The following is a 24746-nucleotide window of genomic DNA, read 5'->3' as shown; positions in this document are numbered from 1 at the left end:
ACACACACACACACACACACACACACACACACACACACACACACACAAAGGAGGAGGAAAGGAGGGAGAGAGGAGAAGGCCACAAATGCTTTGGAAGATAGAGGTAGGAAAAAAAAGAAAGAAAGAGAGAGAGAGAGAGAAAGAAAGAAAGAGAAAGAAAGAAAGAAAAAAGAGAGAGAGAGAAGAGAAAGAAAGAGAGACAGAAAGAGAGAAAGAGAAAGAAAGAGAGAAAGAGAGAGAAAGGAAGAAGAAAGAGAGAAAGAAAGAAAGAAAGAAAGAAAGAGAGAGAGAGAAAGAGAAAGGAAGGAAGGAAGGAAGGAAGGAAGGAAGGAAGGAAGGAAGGAAGGAAAGAAAGAAAAAAGAAAGAAAAGAAGAAGAAGCAGCAGCAGCATTCCTGTGTGGCCTTGAAGCTCAGGAGATGGGACAGAAGTCCTGGAAGGCATTGAAGAAACAGTTGTGAGGGAAGTGAGGGGGCAGATGAGACCACCAGATCGTCCTCTGGCATTGGCAGGACCGATAGGTGTTTCCATCTAGAGCAGGCAAGTGAGCAAAGAGTGGGGGCTGAGGTGGACCACAGAGAGGACGGCTGGAATCCTCATGGTGGAAACAAGGTACCTCTGCACAGGCAGGAGTCAGCATCCATCTGTGAGAGGCTCATCTCCCTACAGCAGACTTGGGAGATGAAGGGCAGGTTGGGAAAGTAGGCATGTCCATTTATGGGTCACAGGACGCCCTTCTGAGCACCACCCACAGCGCAAGAACTTGTCCACCCAGTCTTTGACTCTCTCCTTCAGTGTGAAGCCCCTGTTACTGTCCACCTTCTTGGGAGAGCAAATCTACTTTTTTAGGCTGTTTGCTGAATGACTACATAAGCTTCCAACCGGTGTGGGTCAATAAGCTATTGGCTGTAGAAATCTGCTTCGAACACATGGACATGGAATTGCAGGAGGGGTCAGCGTGGGCCCACAGTGCCACGGACCACCACATGGCACCACCAGGGCACTGAGGGTCCGTGAGTGGGTGCTACCATCTCTTCAAACATAAACCCGGGCATGAGGTTTTAGCATGGAAGGAAGCATTTTTTGTTGTTGTTTTGGTTTTCTATTTGAATCTCAATCTATATAGCTCTAAGCAGCCTGGAATTATGTAACCCAGTCTTAACTTCAAATTCATGGCAATCCACCTGCCTCTACCTCTCATTTGCTGTGAGTGCAGATGTAAACCACCACCACCACCACCACCACCCCGCTAAGAAAATGTCTTATTTTCACTCCAGCCAGGATTACTCATGCCAACACAGTCATAAAAGGTGGAATGCAGGCCATGCCATGTGGAGACACGCTCATCTTACAGGCCGCGCAGGGAATCCCTTCTCTCTTTATAAAGCCTCTTCACCCCGTGGGGAGAGGAATAAGGAGGATGAAGGGGTGTGCAGACGCCTGGGCCAATGTCTGTTTGGCCCAGCTGACCCCAGCACACACACCCTGCAAGCCCCTCCTCTACCCAGGTCATTGGTACCGGCATTCCTAAAAGGTGTTTTGAGTGCAGAACTGGGGACTCAAGTCTGAGTCCCAAGTTTAGCACTGAGAACCATGTGACTTAGACCCCCAGCCCCCTCTGCCTCAGTTTCCCTCATTTATAAAAGGTTGTCAGCAACTGCTGTGCTCGCCAGGGAAGGATGGCTGTAAGAATTAGGTAAATGGGCAGTAATATAGACATCTACCATTCGGGAGCAGAGGCAGGGCTGCCCCGGACTCATCATTTTCCATGAACTCACCCTCTTCTTCCTCCCAGCTGTCTACAGAGGAGGTAATGTTATCATGTCCATGGAGAACATGAAGGAATGGAGGCTCCAAGAGGCTAGGTGCACTGAAAACACACAACAGTGGCCAGAGGGGCAGCAGTGGTCCCCCCCTCCCCAGGAACCACTGGACTGTCCTGCTTCCGGTAGCTACAGGCGAGCCAGAGCTGTGTGCCCACAAGGAGCCTGCATGGGTATCCCCTCCTCTCTCCTCCTGTACCCTGCCCCCACACCCACATCCAGAACCAGCCTGGTGGGTAGGACATGGCTGGCCCAGGAATGGGGAAAGTAGGCAGGAGGAGCCAACACCTTTCCTGTGGTCTTTCCTGTGTGAAAGGTCACACAGCCCTCACTCCCCAAAGCATCCATCCATCTGTCCTCCCCATTGATACATGTCTGTCTTCTGGGAGCCAAGGTGTTCAGGGGGTGCTGACTTCCATCCCACACCACACACTCGCCCCCGGAACCCAGCTGCTACGCTTCGGTGACTAGCAGAGGGGCTGCAGCTGGAAGGAGGGGTAAAAGAGGCAGGCTTTGCACACTGCCTGGGTGGTCTGGGAAGGGCACCTCTGACCCCAGGTCCTCCCTCAGGGCCAGATGGAGGAAGTGAGCAGTGAGCATGCTGGGGACTCAGTCATTTGCCATCCAAGTAGGGTCTGAAGTCAGGCCAAAAAACATCAGGCTTCCAGAAAGAACTCAGCGGTGTTGACACCACACTGTGGTTTTGACAATCAGCTGTCCTTGAGCAGGGAGGTAAACCAAGGCGTGACAGGCAACCAGCTCTAAATGCTGGCCGCCATCGGGCACTGGATTGGTACCCTGCCTCCTTCCACCCTGATCCCACCCTAAGCTTGGCCTCTGCGGAAGATGTCCAAACCATCAAAGCAACCTGAGTTAGTTCAGATACCCAGGGTGGGCACAGAGGACTCTGCTCTCAGCTCAAGGCCCAGCACACAGTAGCTGCTGATTACACTGACTTCCCAGTGGACGAAGTGAGCCTTTCACCCATGCAGTTGCAGGAGCAGAGTCTGCCAGTCATCCATCTCTCTATATAAGCAGGGTGTCCCCAACAAGGGCTGTAAGAGGGTCGTAGTGCTGCTGTTCCCTAGCCAGACCCCCAGGTGCCCAAGCACAGGACCTGCCGTTGGCGAGTGTGGATGGGGCCTGTGTCATCAGGTGACTGCCATGGGCCTCTCACTGGAGACCACTGGATGGGGAAGACTCTGAGCTTGAGGCTGGAAAGTGCTGGTCACCTTACTCTGTAACCCTTTCCCAGAGGTCCTCACCCACACAGCCAATGACCTCAGCATATCTGTCTGGATACTCTGAGGGCAGTCCTTCCCTGCTCAGGTGACCAGTGGAGGGCCTTCCTGGAAAGTTCTACACCTAGACAGGTAGGCCTTCCCTTCTGTGCCTTACCCAGGAAGAAGGTACAGCTGAGCCTCATGCCGACAGCACAGTTTCTTTCCCTGGGGGGGCTGAAGGGGGTTTCCAGATGGTCTGATGATATCTGGAGCCCCAGTGGGCTCTCTGGATACTCGGCTTTCTCTCCTGAAGCATGATGGAGTAAGATGGAGACATCTTACTGGGTAGCCATGGCATATCCAGAGGCAACAAGGCAAGACCCTCATGCCAACCGGCTGCCGCTTCACCCAGGCAGGGTGGGTGAGCATCCTAAACTATGCCCGACACCCTGGAGAGGAACTGCTATTGGCCCGTTTTCTAGAAGAAGGCTGATAATTTGTCCTGGCCACCAAACTAGGGAACGGCAGGGCTGGGCCACCTGTCTCTTAAGAGCAAGCTCTAAACACCAAACTGCCCTACCTCAAAGCCTGCTGAGCCCCTTCACAGTTCTGGGAGAAGAGAGAAAAGGATAAGCCTGGTCACTGAAGACAAGCCACCTAAGGGGAAAATCAAAGCTGACCACAGGAGCCAGCAAAGCTGACAGGACACAGACACTCAGAATCCACAGGGTCAAACTGGAGGTCCCAACATGTGTCCCCAAATCCAAAGAAAACAGCCACCTTCACCTCCACACTCTATCCTCGTTCTTATCCTATCTCCTGCTTGTCCCACTGGACTTTTAAGAGATGAATTATTCTGTTGCAAGAGGCACTCTAAATCCTTGCATGTGAAGCCTTCACCTTGAGACTAACGAGGGACACTGGCAAAATAGTTTCCGATAAGTCCCGAGGAGAAGCCTGTTTAGTTTATTCAGCTGGCATTCCTCACACTTAACAGACCATGAACCCTTCCTTTCCAGAGGCACCTGTGGCTCTCCAGAGAGCACCAGCTGAGGAGGGATGGTGCAGGCCCAATGCCATAAACGTTCTCCAGAAGCTTCCTTCCTCAAAAGAGCCAACATGCTCAGCTTGGCACTTTATTGGATGCCTGTCACAGCTATTCAGCTCTGTGATTGGAGCTCAAAAGCTGCTGTGGACCGCAGGGCGTGGCTGGTGCCAACAGATGCATTTGTGAAAGATCAAGTGAATATCATGTCACTTCCTGTGCCATGCAGAGTTTTCTTCTGATTTCTCAGAAACTGTTTCAAAATATGAAAACTCAGGCTGGGGAGATGGCTTGGTGGGTAAAGCTCTCACCAAGCAAGCAAAAGGATGTGACTGGTCCCCAGCAAGCATGTAAAAAGTCGAGGAGGACCGAATGTGTGGGTAATCCCAGCATTAGGGTTCGGGGGGGGGGGGGGGGGGGGTAGAGGCAGGTGATGGAGATAGAAGAAGACAGCTAACTTGACCTCTGACCTCCAAGTCACCTGTGCATTTGTATCCATACCTATCCACACACACCCTCACCTACACACATAAACACATTCACTCACACACACAAAAAAAATATGAAAACTCAAAAGTGACAAAAACAGGCTTAGAAGATGGAACTCCAGTACTTTCTAGAGACTTCTGTGGCTCTCAGGGAAAGCCAATAAAGACTGGGAGGGGGAAACAGGGAACAGTGAGCCCAAACACTGCAGCCTCCACACAGCCCTGAAGTTAGGTGAGCTTCTGAAGCTCGGACAAAAGAAATGTTCTAGAAGGTATTGGACAAGATGAGGAATGCCCCACTTCTGTGCATCTTCCTGCCTCAGCCCTCGACCACAGAAAAAGAAAAAGGAAAGGGATGCCACAGCCAGACCGCCCTTCAGTCACCTCAGGATTCCAGCTCAGGTCCCCAACTCCAGACTAAAGCCATGGCCTCTCACAAGAGGGAAATGAGTCAAAGGCAGACACTACAGAGGAGAAAGTAGTCATGTCCACTCCTGTACAGAACCACAGTGCAAAGAAAACCAAAGTAACTGCAAAGAGCTAGAACAGAAGACGCCCACCAGAGCCACAGGCAGTCAGCAGGAAGAGACAGCAGGGCTAACAGTGGCTCAGAGGAGGGGCCGTCCTCCAAAACATGAGGACCTGACTCTGATCTCCCAGAACCCACGAAGAAAAAAGGCCAGGGGATGGGGAGGCAATGTGGCTCAGGGGCTGAAGACGTTTGCCACTAAGTGTGACTGAGTAAAACCGATCCCTGGAACCCACATGGTAGGAGAGAATGGACTTCACCAAGTTGTTCTCTGACCTCTACATGTGTGCTGAGGTAGACACACACATAAATGTGAATTTTCTTTTAAAAGCTGTATTATTCCAGCACCGGCTCCCTGGTTAGACAACCCAGATTACTTGGGTGAATTCTGCCCTGTGAAAGGCCTTGTCTCAAAAACCAAGATGAAAGGCAACTGAGGAATGACAACTGAGGCTGACCACTGGTCTCCATTCACACACACATGCTCGTAAACACAGGAACACACACACACACGCACACACACACACACACACACACACACCACAAAGAAAAAGAAATCAAGGAATGCAGAGAGCATCTGTGGGAAATGCCATGCCTCTCTCAGAAGAAGTTCTACCAGACACAAGGTGTCCTATTGGGTCATTAGTAAGGAAGGAAAGGTATAAGAGTTCAGACTGATGAGGGTGGAGCAGCAGGTACCTACTGCTCTGCTGGAGGCATCTGGGAGGTAAAACTGGGGAGGTTGAAGAACTACACATACCACAGGCAGGATCAAGTTCAGACGTGAGCTTAACTCACTCAGCAGAAAAGGACTGGAGCTAGGTTCCTCTCTGCAGTACCATTTGCAGGAGCCGTAGAGCAGAAAACATCATGCCTCCAGCCATCACGGTGGTAGTGACAGTCAAAGCTTATTCAGGTCACCATCTAAGTCCCAACCAGGGACAGTGTGGTCCCCAGCATCCTGGGGAGTGGGAGAGGCTGTCTGGAAAGACAAGCTTCCCTGAACCCCAAACCTATTCAATTTGATTCTACACTTTGAAAGGTGCCCTGAGAAACCCTCTGGGAGGCACACAAATGCCATGGAACATGTGTGGGGGTCAGAGGACACCTTGTATGAATTCCTTTCCTTCTACCCTACGGGGCTCAAAGATTAAACTCAGTCAGTTTTGGCAGTGAGTATCCTTACCCATGTCGGTGTTCCCACTGAGACACAGTTCTAAATCTCTCCCCATATGAATTCACGAAATCTTCTAACAACCCCATGGCCAGCACCCCTTGCAGGTTAGAGATGAATGTGCCAAGATCCTGACAAGTCCAAAGTCGCAGACCGAGAGGGGGCAGGGCTCTAGATATTAACAATGTGTGATCATAAAATGCACCTTACAATGAATTAGAAAGCTCTTTAATAGCAGATGGGACCAATCTCCAAGATACATTGTCACCTGAACACACCCACGGTGGTAGCTGGAATAAGAAATGTCCTCCACAGTCTCTAGCATTTTAACACTGTTGGTGGCACTGTTTGGGGGGGGGGGTTAGTCGGCACAGCCTTGCTGGAGGAAGTAAGTCACTGGAGGTGGGCTGTGAGAGTAAAAAGCCTCTCCTACTTCTAGCTTGCTGTTTCATGCTTTTGGTTTGATGATGTGAGCTCTCTGTCCCTGTCACCATACCTGATGCCTGCTGTCATACTGTCCTCATCATCAAGGACTCTAACCCTCGGAAATGGTAAGCCAAAATAAACTTTTTTTTTTCTTTCTATAAGTCACCTTGGTCAAATAATGAAGACATAACCATCCTTTGTCTAAGAAGCACAGCAGACGGTCAGAATCTATATGTAAGCTCTTAAGTACCCAGACAGTATCTCTGTAAAGGTAATCAAGAGTGCTAAGCAGGAGTTGCCTCTGTGAAGTGGAACTCAGAATCTAGGGAAGGAAACTGTGGGGGGGGGGACGATTTACTGTGACACATTTCCATCTTGTTGACTCTGCAGGAATGAGTATTTCCTATTCCAAAATAAAAGAAAACAATGTGTTTTCTTTTCCCCTTAAAATAGGTGGAAAGGGAGCTGGAAAGACGGCCCAAGATTAATAGCACTTACTACTCTTGCAAGTACTCTTCCAAATTCAGTTCTCATTACCCATATCATTCACCCCGCAACCACCTCTAAGTCCAATTTCAAGGAATCTGATGTCCTCTCTTCTTGCCTCTGAGGCCACCTTCATTCCCTGCATACACCCCCACACAGCCACATACATGCTAAATGACTGTAACCCTGCTGATGCAGAATAGCTGTGAGCATGAGGCCATCTCTGGTTCAGCTTGCCCAACTCACAATCTTGTGTAAGCAGTAAGAGGATGCACTGGGTTTAGGTGAGAAACTACAGTACTGAGTCCTAGTTGAGATGGGGGCAGGCAGAGGACAAAACAAGCTTGTGGGTTGCTGCTGAGCCCCTTCTGAGGCTCAGGGGCCTGAGGTGTTGGTGTCTGGGACTCACCATCCAGGGTCTCCACGGACAGCTGTAGGCCCAGGTTGTGCCGAGGGTTGACCACCCAGTGGTTGCTGGTGGCCGTGATGTCAAACACCAGCCAGCCCTCCTCAGAAGCCCAGAGGGTGCGGCTGTCCAGCAAGAAGAGGTCAGACTCCCTGGAGAGAAGAGAGACAGACACAGGCTTCAGGTTAGGTAGGTCACAGCTCAGCCACCTGACAGCCACTCTACCAGATATCAGGGGACCCCAGCAGGACACAGGACAGGCAGGAATTATGCAGCCTACAAGTTGCTAGGGCAGAAGGTGATGCCAACAAGGTCATTTGCCATGTGTTTGGCATCCCGACAAAAGCTCTGTGCACTCTGTGAGAGGTGGAAGGTGGCTGGCAATCTGGATGAGAGTTGAAGCAATAGATGGATTTGTGGATAGAAGATGGATGGGCAGATATGTAGATGGATAGATTAAGTGAGTAGATTAATAGATAGATGAAAGCTGGATGGGTGGGTAGGTAGTTAGATAAGTAGGTGGAGAGATGAGAGATGGATGGATGAATGATTGAGTTGATGGATGGGTGGCTAAGTGAATACATGGACAGATGAGTGGATGTGTAGATGGATCAGTGGATAGATGAATGAATGGATGATAGATGAATTGACAGAGATACAAGATAGACAGATGATGGACAGATGACAAATAGATTGGTGGGTGACAGGTGAATGATGAGAGAGGTAGAAGGAAGACTAAAGGGAGGATAGATGCAAATAAAGAGATGGGTGGATGTGGAGGTATGTGGAGGAGGGATGGGTGGTTAGATGAATACCGACCACCCCATCCTTGCATACAATAGGAAAGGTATTCATAACAGCTCTTGTGGGTCTTTAGTCATCAAGACTCAGCTTCAACATTCTGAGCCCTTTGGTGGTCAACTAAAATACTAGAGCCCCTACGCTGTTCTGGGCACTGGGGTGCAGTGATACACCTCTCCAACCCGGACCCTTCCCTGGGCCCCTCACAGCTGCCATCAGCTGTGAGGAGTTACCATCTTCCCTGGGAACAGGGTACATTTTCACTGTTCACACACAAAGACCTCAGATATGGTTACTGGTGGTTGAGCACAGTTCCTTCACCAGGCTCTGGGGAAGAAAGCCCAGCCAGCTCCTGTCACCGGGTCCTCGAAACAACCGCTGGGCAGACCTCCGTGGGCAGGACTGAGCTGCAGAAGGCAGGCCTGGTGGGACATAGCCTTTGACAAACCAGACTCATTGTTGTGTGTTCCACTAAGCCAGCAGCCAGAGCCAACACCAGATGCCATTCTGGAAAGAGTCTCTGGTTGCTCCTGATCCCCTCCTCCTACTAAGCTACTGCTGGCCACCACTAGTCATTAGTCCCACCTATCTCAGATGTCTCCAAGTTCTCCCTCCCTGCTGGGAGCCATATACTGAGTGCATTATACAGCCACCAGGCCCATCAATGCCACACACAAGCCAGGGGGCTAAGCTGTAACTGGACCGTTAGCACTTAGACCCAGAGCCAGCGTTTTCAACTTCTCTTCACTCAGAACCCATTAGCACTGCTCTGGGAGTTCAGGAGAAGCTCAGAAACCAAACAAGGGCACAACCAGACTCAGGGAGCCAACGCCCAGGCAGGTATGAGGGGACCGGTGGTCTCATGGATCAGTCACCAAAGGAATGTTCTGAACCGTTTCTCTCCCTTCTCGTTCCTCCAGACAAAAGACAAGACACAGAGAACCTAAGTGGCCTACGCAAGTCACATGCCCAGGCTCGGAAGTGGTGGGCAGGGCACTCCAGACATGGACAACATCACCAGGACCATAGGTGAAGGCATGGGTGGTCCCCGTGCACACTCCCCAATGCCTGATTTATAAAATGTTGAATTACATCATTGCTCCAGCCAGAGCGCTGTGACTCTTCCCAAACTCATGTTGAAAGCCAATCCAGAAAGTGATACTATTAAGAGGTGGGAGCTTTCCAAGGTGGTTAGGCAACGCAGGCGCCGTGGACAAGTCCTCCTGGAAGGTTGCTACGGCGAGCATTGGAACCCCTTTGTGCTTTCTCCCTTCCACTGGGTGAGAATGTAGCCACAAGGTGCCATCTTGAAACAGAGTCTGCCAGGCAGGTTCCCACCAGCACCTTGCTTGACCTCCAGCCTCTGGAACTATGAACATGAATTTCTGTTCTTGTAAGTTTCTCGGTCTCTTTTGGACAATTTGTTACAGCAGTAGAAACAAAGTAAGATGCTACGAATTCTTAAACCAGTGAATCAGCAGCCAGGCAAGAGCCTGTGTTGTCCCTTAGGGGGCGAGACCAAAGTCCCTAGAGATCTTCGGCAGTTTGTCCTCTCAGTTACTTATTACGGAGGTGAGGAAGCTTCGTTAGGGCCTCACGCGGTTTGAAGGACCCTAAGTTTGACTTTGATGTCCAAGCTGGACAATGACAACAACCTAGTCTCCAGTGCTCACTTCCTTCTCATACCCAGATGCCCCTTTCAAGGTGACTGCAGAACTTGTTTGGGGAATATCTTATATTCCCAAGCTGTGCACAGGGCAATCTGGCTAGCTTCATCTCCCGTTTGCCTGATGGCTTCCCTGGCTCTGGAGAGCTCCCAGGACTGTCAGTGAAGCAGCTCACTACTGACAGTCAGCGGATGGAGGCAAAAAAAAAAAAATGTCACTCTAAGTCGAGGGTGAGACATCTGCTCCAAACACGAGATGAGAAACCTGGGTGGTGGCGCTGCTGGGAAGTCAGATGTGCAGCAAGATGGGAGCAGATGCTGGCACAGGAAACAGTGCCCGTGACCAGGGGACGGAACAAGCCTTCACGCAGGCTGCCCTGCCCATGCATGCTAAGCCTTCTTTCATTAAAGGCCAGGACACTGAGGCCAGATGTGTCAGGCCAGGAGTGACTCATCCCCAGATCTCCAAAAAGGCGGCCACGCCCCATACCCATCACAGTTTGCAGTTCATCCCAGGCATGCATGGGAAGAGGCCACACCTCATCTGAAGGGGCAGGAGCAGGATGGAGGTGCAGAGACTCCTCACCAGGACAGAGGCAGGGTCGAGGGAAGAAGACAGCAGGTACCCACTCAACAGCACGGCCCCAACTGAGTGGGAAAGCGGATTCCTGGTCCCCCTCATAGCATTGCAATGGAACACCGGTTGCATAATTGAGAGCCGTGAGTGGGCCTCTGGGACACTTATTTACCCGCAGCACAGCGCTGCCTGCCCAGCCCAGGGGAGTACAGAGGTGGGGAAGGAGCAGGTGGTGGGCCCCAAGGAACAGACACGCATTCATTCACCTTCACGACTCCTGAAGTCTGGGTACTTTCCAAGCCTGGCACTCTGAACTTCCCCCAGCCCTCAGTCATGGTAGATGTCACTCCTACGTTGGGTGTGGTGGCACACTCTGTAATCCCAGCACTGGGAAGGCCGACGCACGAGTGCTGCAAGTCTGATCTATGTAATGAGTCCCAGGCAGTAGGTACGGTTCATGTTTTCACACATATGGGCATGGGGACATGGTGTCATTGCCCCAAGGCAAGCCTTATACACGGTGGAACTAGGTGTGGCAAAGGAAATCTAATTTAAGAGCTGCTATCTCTAACCCCATTCTCTGACCCCCCGGGTCACATCGCAGCAGGGAGGGAGGGAGATACAGGCCTGCTATCCTCCCTGAACTGTGTGGGACGGGGACATCGGGAGAGGAGGGTAGGATCCAGGAAGGTGCATGGAGAAGGCAGGACAGCTCATTTTCAGCCTTGGTGTCTTCCTGGGTAAAATGAGGACAGTGTCATCTTGGATGACAATTGGGAAGACCAAGCACACATTTGCTGTGTTCCGGAGACACACTGTGTTCTGAAGACACACATTGTGCCAGTTACGGTGGGGTTGGTGGATTCTCCCCGCTGTGCTGTAGGAGACCTAGGGCGGGGCCACTCTAAGGCCCCAGAGGTCAGGGCTTGCTTGAGAATCTCCACCACAAAGGCCTCCATCTGTGCAAAGACTATCAACTGAGGACTTCACACATGTGCAAGGCACTCACAGCTGTGCAAGAATCTCCAAATATGACCAACCACCCCTCTTGTCTGCATCCAGGACCCACTCCCTCATACAGCAGAGAAGGCTAGTCTCCATCCTTGATGTCTAGGCTGATGGTGTGACCCGCAACAGGTATCTGTGGGATCAAGGTCCAGCCAGGGCCAGGCCTAGAGAATCTGAGTACCTTCTGGATTTGCGCCCTGGAAATTGAATCACCAAGTCAGCCAGCCTTACTGCACTGAGGGCAGGGAACTGTGTGTGTGTGTGTGTGTGTGTGTGTGTGTGTGTGTGTGTGTGTGTCTTAGGACCTTCCTGTGCTGGATAGTTTCTCATCAACTTGACACAAGCTAAAGTCATCTAAGAGGAGGGAACCTCAATTAAGAAAATGGCTCCATAAGATCAGGCTGTACAAAAGCCTGTAAGGCATTTTTTTAAAGGAGTGATTACTGTGGTGGTGGGAGCCCAGCCCATTATGGGTGGGGCCATCATCCCTGGGCTGGTGGTCCTGGGTTCTATAAGAAAGTAGGCTGAGCAAGCCATAAGGAGCAAGGCAGTATGTAGAACCCTTCCACGGCCTCTGTATCAGCTCCTGCCCCCAGGTTTCTGTCCTGTTTGAGTTCCTGCCTTGACTTCCTCCAACGATGAACAATGATATGGAAATGTAAGCCAAATAAACCCTCTTCTCCCCAACTTGCCTTTGGTTATAGTGCTTCATTGTAGCAACAGTGACCTTGACTCTGACGCCTCCTGAACAGGGAGAAAGGGACTGTTCAGCCGGAGGGTCTGGCAAAGAGCTTGTATTAACTACTTTCTGTTGCTGTGATAAACGCCTTGACCAAAGGCAACTTAAACAGAAGAGAATTCATTTTAGCCATGTGTCCAGAAAGCAGAGTCCATCCATCATGACGGGGAGGACACGGTGTCAATCAAAAGCATGGCGGCGAGAGGCTGGCAGGATCACGGTTCAACCACACGCAGAAAGCAGAGCTAGAGAACAGGAGGTAGGGTGAGTCTAGAAACCCTCAAAGCCCGCCCCCAGCGATCTACTTCCTCCAGCAAGCCTAAAAGTGCCACACCCTCCCCAAACGGCATCACCAGCTGGGGACTGAGTCTTCTTATCTGAGAGCCTACGGGAGACATTTCTCCTTCAAACCACCACTGCAAGGGAGGAAGAGACCAAGCCATCCCAGGTGAGGCATCAGCCTGGACATCTCAGCTCCCAGCGTCTGGTGGCCCCAGACGGCCCCAGGAGCAGAATCGCCTGGGTAAGCACTTTCCAGTTCCTAAGCAGCAGGATGGCTGTGGTCTTAAGCCACTCTCTGTGGATGGTGAGTTCCAGAGAAAGATAACCCAGACAGCACTCAAGATGCACATCACAGAAAAACTGAAAACTATCTCCCAAGGGGACTTCTTAAAACACCACGGTATGTCCAGGGCAAAAGAGCACTCCATGGCTGCTTCAAGGAACCACGTAAACCTACTTGGTGGCAAAGGGAAATAGACACTGACCAAAAGGTATACAGAACAGAATGTGTGATATGTAAGTATCTGGGGATGCATTCTGATTTTTAAAAAGAAGAAAGAAAGATAAAATAAGATTAAACCTCAAGTACGCACTGGGGAAATTAAAGAATAGAGTATCCACCCCATCTTCACACAATTTAGTGTTTTTTACAAAATCAACAAACTGTAGGGCTGGAGAGATGGCTCAGCCCTTAAAGGCTAGGCTCACAACCAAAATCAACAGCAATTCGTTCTTATTCAAGCTGGTCAAGAAAGCGGAAGACAAGTTCCAAGCCTACAAGGCCTCAGAGGAACAACGCAGCTGATTTTGATAGGCTGTTCTCTGAAGATGGCCAAACAGCCAGTGGACACACAAAAAAGGAGATTCAGTTGCGTTAGCTGCCAGAGAAAAGCAAACGAAAACTAAAGTGGGTAAAGGTGCTTGCTGCCAAGCCTGATGACCGGAGTTCAATTCCCAGAATCCACAGGGCCCCAGGCTGTCCTCTGCAAATGAACAAACAAATGTAAAAGATACAAAGAACAAGGGAGATGGCTCAGTCAGCAAAGTGCTTGCAGTGCAAGCATGAGGACACGAGTTCAAATCCCCAGCACCTTTGCGGGGCGGGGGGGGGAGGGGGAGGGGGACACAAAAACAAAACCAAAAACTGAGTATGGCAATGCTTGGAAGGCAGAGACAGGAGGATCCCTGGGGTTTGGTTGGCAGCCAACCTAGCTGAATGGGCAAGCACCAGGTTTGAAGGTGGACCGCATTCCTGACATGACGGCTGGTTTCAAACCCTGCCGTCCAAACACAAGCACATGCACCTCGCCCCATACATGAACTCACGGGAACATGTACACACACACTCTCTCTCACACACACAAATCTGGCTAGGCGTGGGACTTTGTGTCCCACCCCCCTCTCCATGTTGTTGTTGTTTGTTTGTTTGTTTTTCCTGGAGTGAGCTTAAACAGACCTTGTGCCCGCTGTCACACCTACTACGCACCATATAGGCAGCTAGCTGCCCTGCCGGGTCCAGAAGACAATGTCTCTTTGTAGTCATCCACTACCACCTCTGGCTCTTACACTCTTTCATCAATGACCCCTGAGTCTGGGGCAAGTACGTGTTCATGTGGTGTGTATGTGTGTGTGATAGAGATGTCCCATTTAAGGCTGAGCATCCCATGGTCCGTTAATCACCATCGACTGCAAAAATAAACTTCTCTGATGAGGGCTCAGAGATGCTATCTTTTTAAATTAATAAAACTCAAGGGTGAGGGCGTGCAGTCCTCAGCACAGCGCCCCCTGCAGGAATAACTTCCTAAAGTTTGCAGCCCTCACACAGGAGACCTGCTTGTGTGCTCTCTCTCTCTCTCTCTACACACACACACACACACACACACACACACACACGAACACACACAGGCACATACACACGCCCAGCATCAAGACACAGAAGGTCACCTTCTTCCCCAGAAATCCAGGTTTCCGCAGAGCCCTGCTCTGAGAGGCATGAACCCAGGCTGACCCTGATGCTGGCCCTGTGGTGTTAATAATTAACCACCTGCCTGTGGACTGCAAGCTGCTGGGTCCGGTGCACCTCCTCCCAAGGAAACCTGCAAACGGCAGAAACCTAAGCCTGGAGGGGAAGTGGGCGGAGGCACCCTCCGCACGTACATCAGGACTCTCAATACACCCTCCCCTGGAAAGTTCTGCCACCACGGAAAGTGGGTATTTTAGATCTCCAGTGTGGGAGGGTGGAGAGTCCTGTCTGGGACTTCTGGCTACTCTGAGGCTATTTCTAGTCTGCCATCCCCAGGGGCCTTCAACCATTCCCCTGGAGATTGCCACATGCCCTCATGTCAAGACCACCTTCCTGAAAGGGGGGGGGGGGCAGGAGGCCCTCTGGAAAATCTGAGGGCACTTAGCCACAAGTGAAGGCCTGTTTCAGAGCCGAGTCCCCAGCCTCGAGGAACATGCTTTACTTGACTCCTGCCAAAAGGTCCAGCACTCAGTGTCTTGAGAGTCCAGGAGGACCTTGGAGTCCCTGCAAGACATCTGAGTTGCAGCTGAAGATGAAAGTGTCTGTGTCAACGCTGCTGCTGGTGGCTGGATGGGAGGGAGGATCCGAGTGACAGGATCCTCAGCCACAGCCTTAGGTGGGGTCTAAAAGTATTCTCAAAGTTAGACACAGTGGTGGAGACCTCTGATCCCAACTACCTGAACAGTTTCAAGTTCAAGACCAGCCTGGGAAACCAGGCTAGACTCTGCTTCAAAATAAAAATGAGAGAGAGACAGATGGTGGTGGGAACAGAACAGAAAGAGAGAGGGGTTCCCAACATCAAGGCCTGAGACTCAGCTGGAGCTCCCTCAGGGACCCTCAGGCTCAGCTCACCACCTGCAGGGACCCCCAGGCACAGCTCACCACCTGCAGGGACCCCCAGGCATAGCCCGCCACTTGCAGGGAGCAGACTCATGCTGCAGATGGAAAAGGCTGGCCCCTGGAATTTCCCAGGATCTCTCCAGGGAGCTTTAGCACCCAAGCAGGGACCTGTCGCTCTCACCCAACCTCTCCGCCTCCTCTGATGCAGGTACAAGAGCCATCCCCTACACAGCAGTGGAGGTGACTGGCTGCCTGCTGGGTAAGTGCCCCAGGCTGTTACAGAGAAGCACTTTGGGCAAGGACAATGCCAGCCAGGTATCACATAGGAGGTGACAGGAAGTGACGGGAGATGACAGGAGAGGATGCAATAGGTTTAGGATTGAATGGCTCCACCACCAAACAAAACAGAATGAACTTGAAATAACAGGAAAACAAAATAATAGGCCCTCAGAAGTCCTGAGTGCAGGGCCAAAACCTGAGTGGACCAACTTATATGGCAGAAGGGGTCCAAAGACAGAAGAAATGAGGGACACCTGAACTGAGGCAATTTTCCAGGATGGTCCTGGTGGTTCAAAGTCACCGAAGAGTCACTGTGAGTAAAACAAGAATGCAGAGTCAGACGTCAGTGATGTGACTGTGGGTGGGTACCCCCCAACCAAGGAAGGAGGCCACTTCTAGAATAGGAACTGAGTTCTCCCCTGGAGTCCAATTCAGACATCTGGTGTCTTCCTCCCAGTTTGCCACCTTAGTTTCTGAGACAGGGTCTCTCTGTGAACCTGGAGCCCTCATGTTCACGCTTGGCCAGGACAGCTGGTCAGCAAGAGCCCCTGGATATACCTGTTTCCACCCTCTACACTGATTCACGTCACTGTGCCCTACTTAAAACAAAATGCAGAGTCTCCCTGTGTAGACCGGTCTGGCCTCGAGTTCACAGAGATCCACCTGCCTCTACCCCCTGAATGCAGAGATTCAGGTGTGGCCCCTGTGCCCGCAGTTCCCCGCTTTCATGTGTGTGGTGAGCATCCAGGCCTTTATGCTTATCTGCTTTGCCACCAAGCTATCACTTCAGTCCTAAAATTTGTGTCTTAAGCCATTAAATGTATAGTCTCTTGTTGCAGCAATCTAGTCATCATCAGGGGACGCCTCGCCTTATGGAATACTTATGTCGGAGCTGGGAACAATGGCAGCCAGAATGGGGGTCCGAGGACCAGAGGCCAGGGCAGCAATGCACAAACTGGGTCACCGAAAGGCTGACAAAGCATCCAGTAGTAAAGGGCTATGGAAGAGCAAAAGAAAAGCACAAGACTTGTGGGGGAACCCCACAAGGGGATACCCCAGCAGGGCAAGAGCAGAATGAACACCAACAATACAGCTAAGATGGCTGGGACAAGTGTTTCTGACAGGGGAAAAGACAGTGCAAAAAGAGTAAGAGACCAGTGAGGAGAGGGTACAGGTGGCTGTGCGGACAGAGGTGGCTGGGGCCACAGCCTGCAGACTGCTGGTCACCATAAGTCGGATGCTAAGAGCTGGAGAATGGAGAGCATATCAGGAGGCAGAATCTTTGCCAGTCACCCTCCCACCCCTCCCTGCCCTCCACACCTTCACTCTGCTGGGTGTGGGAGGAGAGAGAGCGAGAGAACGAACAGGGTAGGGAGAGAGAAACGCAGAGAGTGAACAGAGTTTTCCCAGGCTAACATGATGTCATGTGGGTAGAGCCTTCATGAGTCAGGAGAGAAGGCACTTGGATCCTGCACCTGGAGCCAGCCCAGCATGCACGCTCCAGGCCGCAGGGAGGCCCAGGAGGCAGATCAAAGTCCTGAGACACAGTTGGCCCTGCAGGGTTGGGTCACCAGGCGCCTGGAGCTGCCCACCTCAGTGTTAGGAAATGCCCTGCTTTTCCAGCAAGGGCCTAAATGGTCCTGGCGTCCCTGAGACTGGCCGATGAAGTCAGAGAGGCCGATGCTTTTTATAAACCACTTTCTTGAGGCCTTACACATCCAGGAAGACCAGAATTAAGTCGTTTGGGAGAAAGGTGGAAAAACATGAAAAGCCGCAACACCTCCTACCACAGAATGAGTTGGGGCCACCCACGGCCTTCCCATCCACTCCAGGACTGGCAGGCTGCCCACCGAGGAAGCCCACCAGGCATCCGTGGACGGCCTGGGACATCCTGCACCGAAGCCAGAAGGGCTGTGCCTTTGCAGACAGGGAACAAGCAGCCATTCATGTTCAGGGCTTCAAGAGCCTGCCCGAAAGAAGATGGGTTTGAAACTTATCAGGGTATCCAAAGTGCAGCTCATTAGTGGAGGGCCAACGGCCAAAAGGGCTCTGCAGTGAAATACGCACACCGACCTTCAGAGATGTCAAACTGTATGCTCATACATTAAAGGCTCTGAGGAGCCTCGAGATGGCTCGGTGGCTTAAGCCACCAAGCATGAAGACCTGAGTTCAATCTCCAGGACCCACAATAGGAGAGAACTGACTCCTGCAAATTGTCCCCTGATCATACACACAGACAGAAAGACAGACATACACATACTACATATTATATATATATATATATATATATATATATATATATATATACACACACACACACACACACACACACACACACACACACATATACATAAAATGAATATGCAGGTTAAAAGATTAAAGGAAAAAGTGAAAGTTTTTCAGATTTCACAAGTGTCACCAGAAATGATTAGATTGGATTCCCAATTCCCTGGGGCCTTTGCCCATTGGTGCTACTCTGAGCCCCTTGGAAGCTGACTCCCAAATCCCAGGATGATCATCCATATTGACTAAAGAGAGGCCCTGGGCACCTCCTTCCACCTCCCACAGGACCCCTGGCTGGTGTCATAGACTTGGAAACTGGGGGCGGTGGCTGCCCACTCATTCCCCCCTGGTGAGATCCACTTGGACACAGTACAAGAACTGAGCCACACTGTCCATCTGGTGCCATACCGAACATCGTCACAGTGAGACAGCGAGACCTTAGGAGGTCCCCCAGAAACTGTGAGGAGCCCTGTGGAATTTCTGAGTCATCTTGCTAAGTCCCCTTGATGGACCCCTGACTGCGGCTGGGCAAAGGTGGCTGTTTCCAGACTTCCCTGGTCACGGCATTTCCTCCAGCCCCCAGCTCTAGACTGAAATAGGACAAGGAAGCCTCCATCTCCTCACGAACACTCAAGACATCAACAAGCCAACACTGACAGCTTTCCCACCACGTCATCTTTCCAACCTTAAGGAAAAAAAAAAAAGAAGAAAAAGAACACACAGATTCCAAAACCCAGAGACCAAAAGGGAAGGGGATCATAGTGTAACAAGAAAATGAATTTGACAGTGGCGGTCCGTGGAACTGCAGAACTTGCAAATGCCAAGCCTGTGGAAGGCGGGCTGTGCCCTGAACTAAGCCTCTCCACAGTGTACAGACAGTCCAGGCTTATCTCACCCTCAAAGACAGACATTCCCACTATTCGGAGTGTGAACTGAGCCTGCTGAGGGTGGCAACCTTACTTCTGCAAGTCAACACTCCTCTTGGTCTGTCCAACCCAAATCATGAGGCGCTGACAGATTAAACACCTGATTTATGCAAATGAATGTTATCAGCTATCAATCACATTAAGTCAGGAGCACATGGACATGTGGGTGTCTCAAAAACCACCTCAGAGAGAAAAAAGAGAGAGAGAGAGAGAGAGAGAGAAAGAGAGAGATGGATCAGTTAGCACTGGGACCTGAGCACAATTCCCCAGTGCCCAGGTAAAAGCTGAGGTGGGTGCTTGCATCTCAGCACTGAGGAGGCAAAGAGTAGCAGATCTCTGGGCCTCGCTGGCTACCCAGGCTAGCCTACGTAGTGAGCTCCAGGCTACTACGCCAAAAAACAAAAAAGAAAAATGGATGGTACCTGTGGGTTGTCCTGGCTTCAACACACAAGTACACACATGCACACCTATACACAAACATGCATATGCATTAGTAGACACAAAACCCCGTCACAGTTAACAGACTCGTTAGTTTCTCAGACATAAATAACGTCAACAAATGATGCACCTGCTTCACCTGGATCATGCAAAGTGCGGGGCACTGGGCCAGCGAGATGGCTCGGCAGGTAAAGAAAAGCATTTGCCTCCAAGCCTAACAACTGCGTACGAAGACCACGAATCCTTGGCGGCTTAAGGAACCGGTCACCAAGCGTGATGACCTGAGTCTGATCCCCAGGACCCACAGTAGGAAAGAACTAACTACTCCAGAGGCCGCGAGGAACGCTGTTTACTAGCTTGTGGCATTTCAGAAATGCAGCAGCCAGGGAGAGTCTGGAAAGATCTGCTTGTGGGCCACCAGCCGCAGTCAAGGGTCCATCAAGAGGACACCGAGCTGACTCAGAAGCTCCATGGGGCTCGCCAGTTTCTTGGGGGAAGGGCTCCTACCAATGCCTCACTGTGGTGATGTTCAATGTGTCACCGGATGAAGTGTGGTTCAGTCCTTGTGTCCAAGTGGATCTCACCAGGGGGAAGTGATCTGACAGACACCCCACCCCCAGTCTCCAAGTCTGTAGTTATCATCCAGTGGCTTACGCATCCGCACACCAAGGAAATGGATGCCGCTTGTGAATGTCCTTCAGCAAACACGAACCTGCACTGCTGTGTTGCTGACAGGGTGCTTGTGACCATTCCCAAGCTTAAGATTCTCCACAGCTAAGGCAAATGGGAGCTCCAGGAAGCAAGGCGGGGGGAGGGGGGGGACAGACCAGAGGGAGCAAGGAAAAGGGGTAGCCCAGAAAAGGGGTTCATACTTAGGTACTTGCCAAGGGTCGAGAGCCAGGACAGGTACTGAACCCCCAGGCAAGCAGGGCTCTGCTTGCCCTGTGGGACACACTTTCAGCTTCTGTCACTTGAGAGAGACTGCACAGAGGTAGACCTTCAGTCAAGGGCTTCATTGCAAGTGGTTTTGAGATGCCCTGTCAGGACCCACATGGAGGTACAGAAAAAGGTACAGCACCTGGTCCCAGACCTGAGTGACAGATGTGCCTTGCAGGTCCTTCCCATCATCAACTGAATGCAAATGTCAAGAGCTACTAAGACCCAGGAGCCTAGAGGGCTGGCCTGATGGGCTGGTTGGCTTTCTGCCCAGGAGAGTAGGGCCCCACACACATCATATAAGCCCGTGTTCAGTGAAATCCTCAATACACTTTAGCTAGGTTTTATGAGCTAGAGATAAAGCCCTGTGGAAGCAGGCAAGAATACAATTCCCTGCCACATTCCCCACTCCTACTTTAATACTTGTTTTGCTTGTTGTTTTAGTTAAAGACAGGGTCTCACTCTGTTATCCTGGCTGGCTTGGAAGTCTCTGTGTAGATAAGGCTGGCCTTGAACTTGTGGTCACCCTCCTGCCTCTCTGCCTTTTCAGGACTGGGATTACAGATGGCATCTTAACACATTTACAGAACCACTTTTCTCGATCTGTGAGACTAGCCCTGAGAGTATGTATTAACAAGAGTGAATGCCTCTGGGTCTCCAAACAGCTGGGTTAGAACCGAGGATCTGGATTCCTCCCTCTAATCTAGGTAGGATTCTGTGGACAGGTGGATTCATTCAGGCTCCGTGGGCAGTGGGAGCCAGGTGGCAAGACAAGTGAAGGGAGGTATGAGCAAGCTGAAGGGGAGGTCAGCATGAAGTCAGGGAGTTGAGGTACTTCCCACTCCAAGTATGGCCACCTCTGGAGGTGTCCAAAGGGGCTAGCACCCACCCCTGGACCTTCCCACCTGGGAACCAAGGCCCCAGAGGTCTCACTGTTGGCTCTTTGTGAACTAGAATCCACACCCCACTTGGGCCACTCTGACCCTATAGAACAAAATCCACAGGCTATTCTGGTTCTTCACCTGGGTGCTGTGAGGTGTGGCCGGCATCTTGTGTATGGAGGCTGGAGAGGCTACCGAATACCATCAGCCCTCCCCACAAAAGGGCCAAGAGCCCAAGGCACCAAAGCTAGGAGCCCTGCCTGAAATGATGTCCTACGGAAGCAGAAGTGTAAATACTGCGGGAAGGGTATATGACTTTGTCTCTGAATCCCCAGCAGTGGAGTGGACCACAGCTATCCCCTGGGAACCCTGAACTGGCAGCATCCTCCCCTCCTGGCCCCACTCCCTACATTCCTATGGGTCTCTGCTAGAAACCTGTCACAAACCCTCATTTCAGGGGCTGGAAAGATAGAGTTTAGGAGGGTGCTGGGGACCCAGTCCAGGTCCTTATGCTTTCACGGCAAGCCAGGCAAGGCAATGCACCTATAATTCCAGTGCTGAGGATGCAGAGACAAGGGGCCCCCTGGGGCTTACTGCCAGCCAGTTTAGCCAAACTGCAGACTCAGTGAAAGACCCTATCTCAAAAATTAAAGTGGACAGTGACTGAGGAAGACACCTAACGTTGTTCTTTGGCTTATGCTCTCTCTCTCTCACACACACACACACACATGTACACACACGCACACTCACTTTACAGTTGGCCCTGGAGAAACCTTTACCTGAGACCAGGGTAAAGCTGGCAGCTTCACTAGGTCAGCAATGGCTGTTTCCCTTTGTGCAGCTGCACTGAGGATTGCAGGAAGGAGTGCTGTGATCCATTAGTCATGCCTGCCTTGGATCCCAGAGGGAGACTAGTGCAGAGCATGCTAGAATAGAGGCCAAATGTCAGCTTTTCTCCTTCCATCCTTGAAGCAGCAAATGCAAGCCAAGGACAAAGAGGATGGCACTAATGGGGACGACAGTAGGAAGAGAAAGAAACCAGAGTTTGAAAAAGCCTTGAACATTCGCTGCTTCTGACCCGTGTTTGAGATAGCAGGGGCCTTTGTGGAATTAGTCGACCACTTAGAAACAATGCTTTTCCGGGGCACCTGTTTCCCTCATCCTCACAGAGTTAGCATCTGAGAAGGCATCTGTTATCCCAGCTACGGAGGACCGCTTACAACCAAACTGAAAAATATTAATTCCCTTTGTTTCCTGCCAAGAAGGCTAAAGCAATTACAGGCCCTGATATGAAACACATATGTTAATACATTTGGAAAAATGAGTTCCTATAGGCAAGCAGAGGTCCCAGTCCAAGAATGGAGTGCTTTTGGAATTAAAGTGTCTGATCAAGTTATCCAGACAGACCGGATCCTAAAGCCCACTGTCCCCAGATGTACTGCAAGCATCAAGAACCCAGGACCCCGGCACATGCTGCCATTTCCCCATCACTGTCAATGAGAGTCCACCAACCCCCTGGACACCCCGGCAGCCCCCAGCTCTGCATAATATAATTACAATCATCACAGCAGAGCTCTCGGAGAATCGAACGCAGTATAATTACAGGCAATTTTCACTTTTTGGAAATTGCGCTCAGATGCTGAGTTAAAATTGAAAACAAGGCAGTGCGAGCAGGCGAAGTGTGCTGGGTGGACCGGCTGGGCCACAAGCAGATGCAGCTGGCACTGAGGCATGGGGCAGGTACCTGTGGGCATGTCCCCCTGGTGGCACAACACCTCCGTACAAGAGACCCTTGCCCTGCAGCAGGAGGCCAGACCGTTCCTGCAGTGGGCATCCTAGAGTGCCTACTGTATACAGGAAGCCTCTGCAGCCACTACTCAGAATTCAGGCAACCAGGCTCTGCCAGGCCAACAGGCTGCCAAGTCCACAAAGTTGTGAAAGCGAAGGTGGCTGCACGTAGCAGCATGGGACTGCTCACAACATCGCTAAGACAGGCTAGGAAGGTAGTTTGTCCTCTCTGCCTCAGTTTCCCAGGTGGAGTTCTAGTTGACTTACTACCTAGTTCACAGAGTTGTGCGAAGAGAATGGACAAGTTGCTCCCGAAAGCTCTCACATTGAGTCACATTCCTCGGTTTTTTGCAAAACGGGTGAGGAGGAAGCCTCTCCTCCTTCTGGCTTCTGTCACAGAGGTAAATTACTGGGAAAACGAGGCTGAGGGTCGTATCTCAGATCTGCCCAGATCTATCCAGCAGTAAGGAACAGCCCTCCCCATGCACAGGTCTGCAATAATGCTGGGCCTCACCAGGGACCCCTGCCGGGACTGACTCCATGTGATTCAGTACCGAGAAGGGTCTGAGAAAATAAGAGGTCCCTGCCAAGCCCACTGCTGAGCCCCCAGAATTCCCTATCACAAGTGCCCCATAGATATACCCTGTTAACATTGACACCCAGCTGCCCCCACCCAGTCCCCAAGAAGCCAGGCTGTGGATGAATGATGGAGGGAAGGAACAGGCACACAGATCAAAACAGCCGCCAAAGCCCACCAGCTAGCCTCAGACCGCAGGACAGGAAGCCAGTGGGCATTTGGCTCCAGGACACAGGACAGGACCGGCTGACTGCCTTTCCAGAACTAACTAGATTGGACACAGCGGCTTGCTGTCCCGGCCTGCTGGGTGGCATTGAATGCAAGCTTTTTCCAGAATGATCCTTGCAAATTACTGAGGGGTCCCTGAGGGAATCAAGCAGCGCCAAGGACCATACCTTGCCCGAGGCTCAGAGCAGGGGTCTGGAGTGGTGCCAGGAAAAGGGGCCTCAAGGAGAGTGCCCAGGTGGTCCTAACCCAGGCTTTTCATGGCTCTTGCCTACAGTCTTCCATGACAGCACTGGTCCAAAGCTATCTAGTGCTCACTGCGAGGGGAGCTCAAATCCAAGCTTATACCCTGGGGCTGAGGGATAGCGGCAAGAAGTAGATGCCAGGAGACACAAAAACCCGGCACATAGGTCTTTAGTAGCTGAAAGCTTCAGGCAGGATCCCGACTCTCAGCTAGTCCCTTCCGCATGCTAGTGAGATGGAAAGTCAGAATCTGAGACACAAGAAGGTCTCTGTCCTGTGAGAAGAACAGTCTACAAGGGAACAAGCTACTGGCAGTTAGGGCTGAAGTAAGAATGACCAACGTTCTTATCTGATAGGCTAGTCAGCCAAGACCGAACATGGGGATGGCAACCACCTGCTCAGAGCCTGGCACCTGGAACATGTGGGCTATCTCAAGAAATGTCAACATCCAGCTCAATGCACCCACACTGGCAGCTTTAATGGATCTTGATCAACGGAAATGATAATAAAGCATAGCCACGGTTGAGAATCTCACTGCACCTCAGAAGGCAAAGTGTTGGAGCTGGGGAGGAGGGTGGTCTCAGAGACCTGGGTTCAAGTCCCCCCTTTGATACTTCCTGACTGTGTAACCTCAG

At 51.2% G+C, this 24746-nt stretch overlaps 1 protein-coding gene across 1 annotated transcript in view; it reads right to left on the bottom strand.

Annotated features, from left to right (window-relative positions):
* Positions 1 to 24746, bottom strand: part of Bmp7 (bone morphogenetic protein 7) — a 72308-nt gene that overhangs the window by 17083 nt on the left and 30479 nt on the right. The window contains exon 3 of the mRNA XM_055596256.1: positions 7603 to 7751. Coding sequence (XP_055452231.1) covers positions 7603 to 7751 — 149 coding nt within the window. The remainder of the gene's footprint in view (positions 1 to 7602; positions 7752 to 24746) is intronic.

The sequence above is a fragment of the Psammomys obesus genome, unplaced genomic scaffold (assembly GCF_907164565.1).
Source record: "Psammomys obesus unplaced genomic scaffold, mPsaObe1.curated_primary_1811, whole genome shotgun sequence".
NCBI classification, from domain to species: Eukaryota; Metazoa; Chordata; class Mammalia; order Rodentia; family Muridae; genus Psammomys; species Psammomys obesus.
The sequence above is the reverse complement of the archived record's forward strand: the minus strand, read 5'-3'. Positions and strand labels throughout refer to the sequence as shown.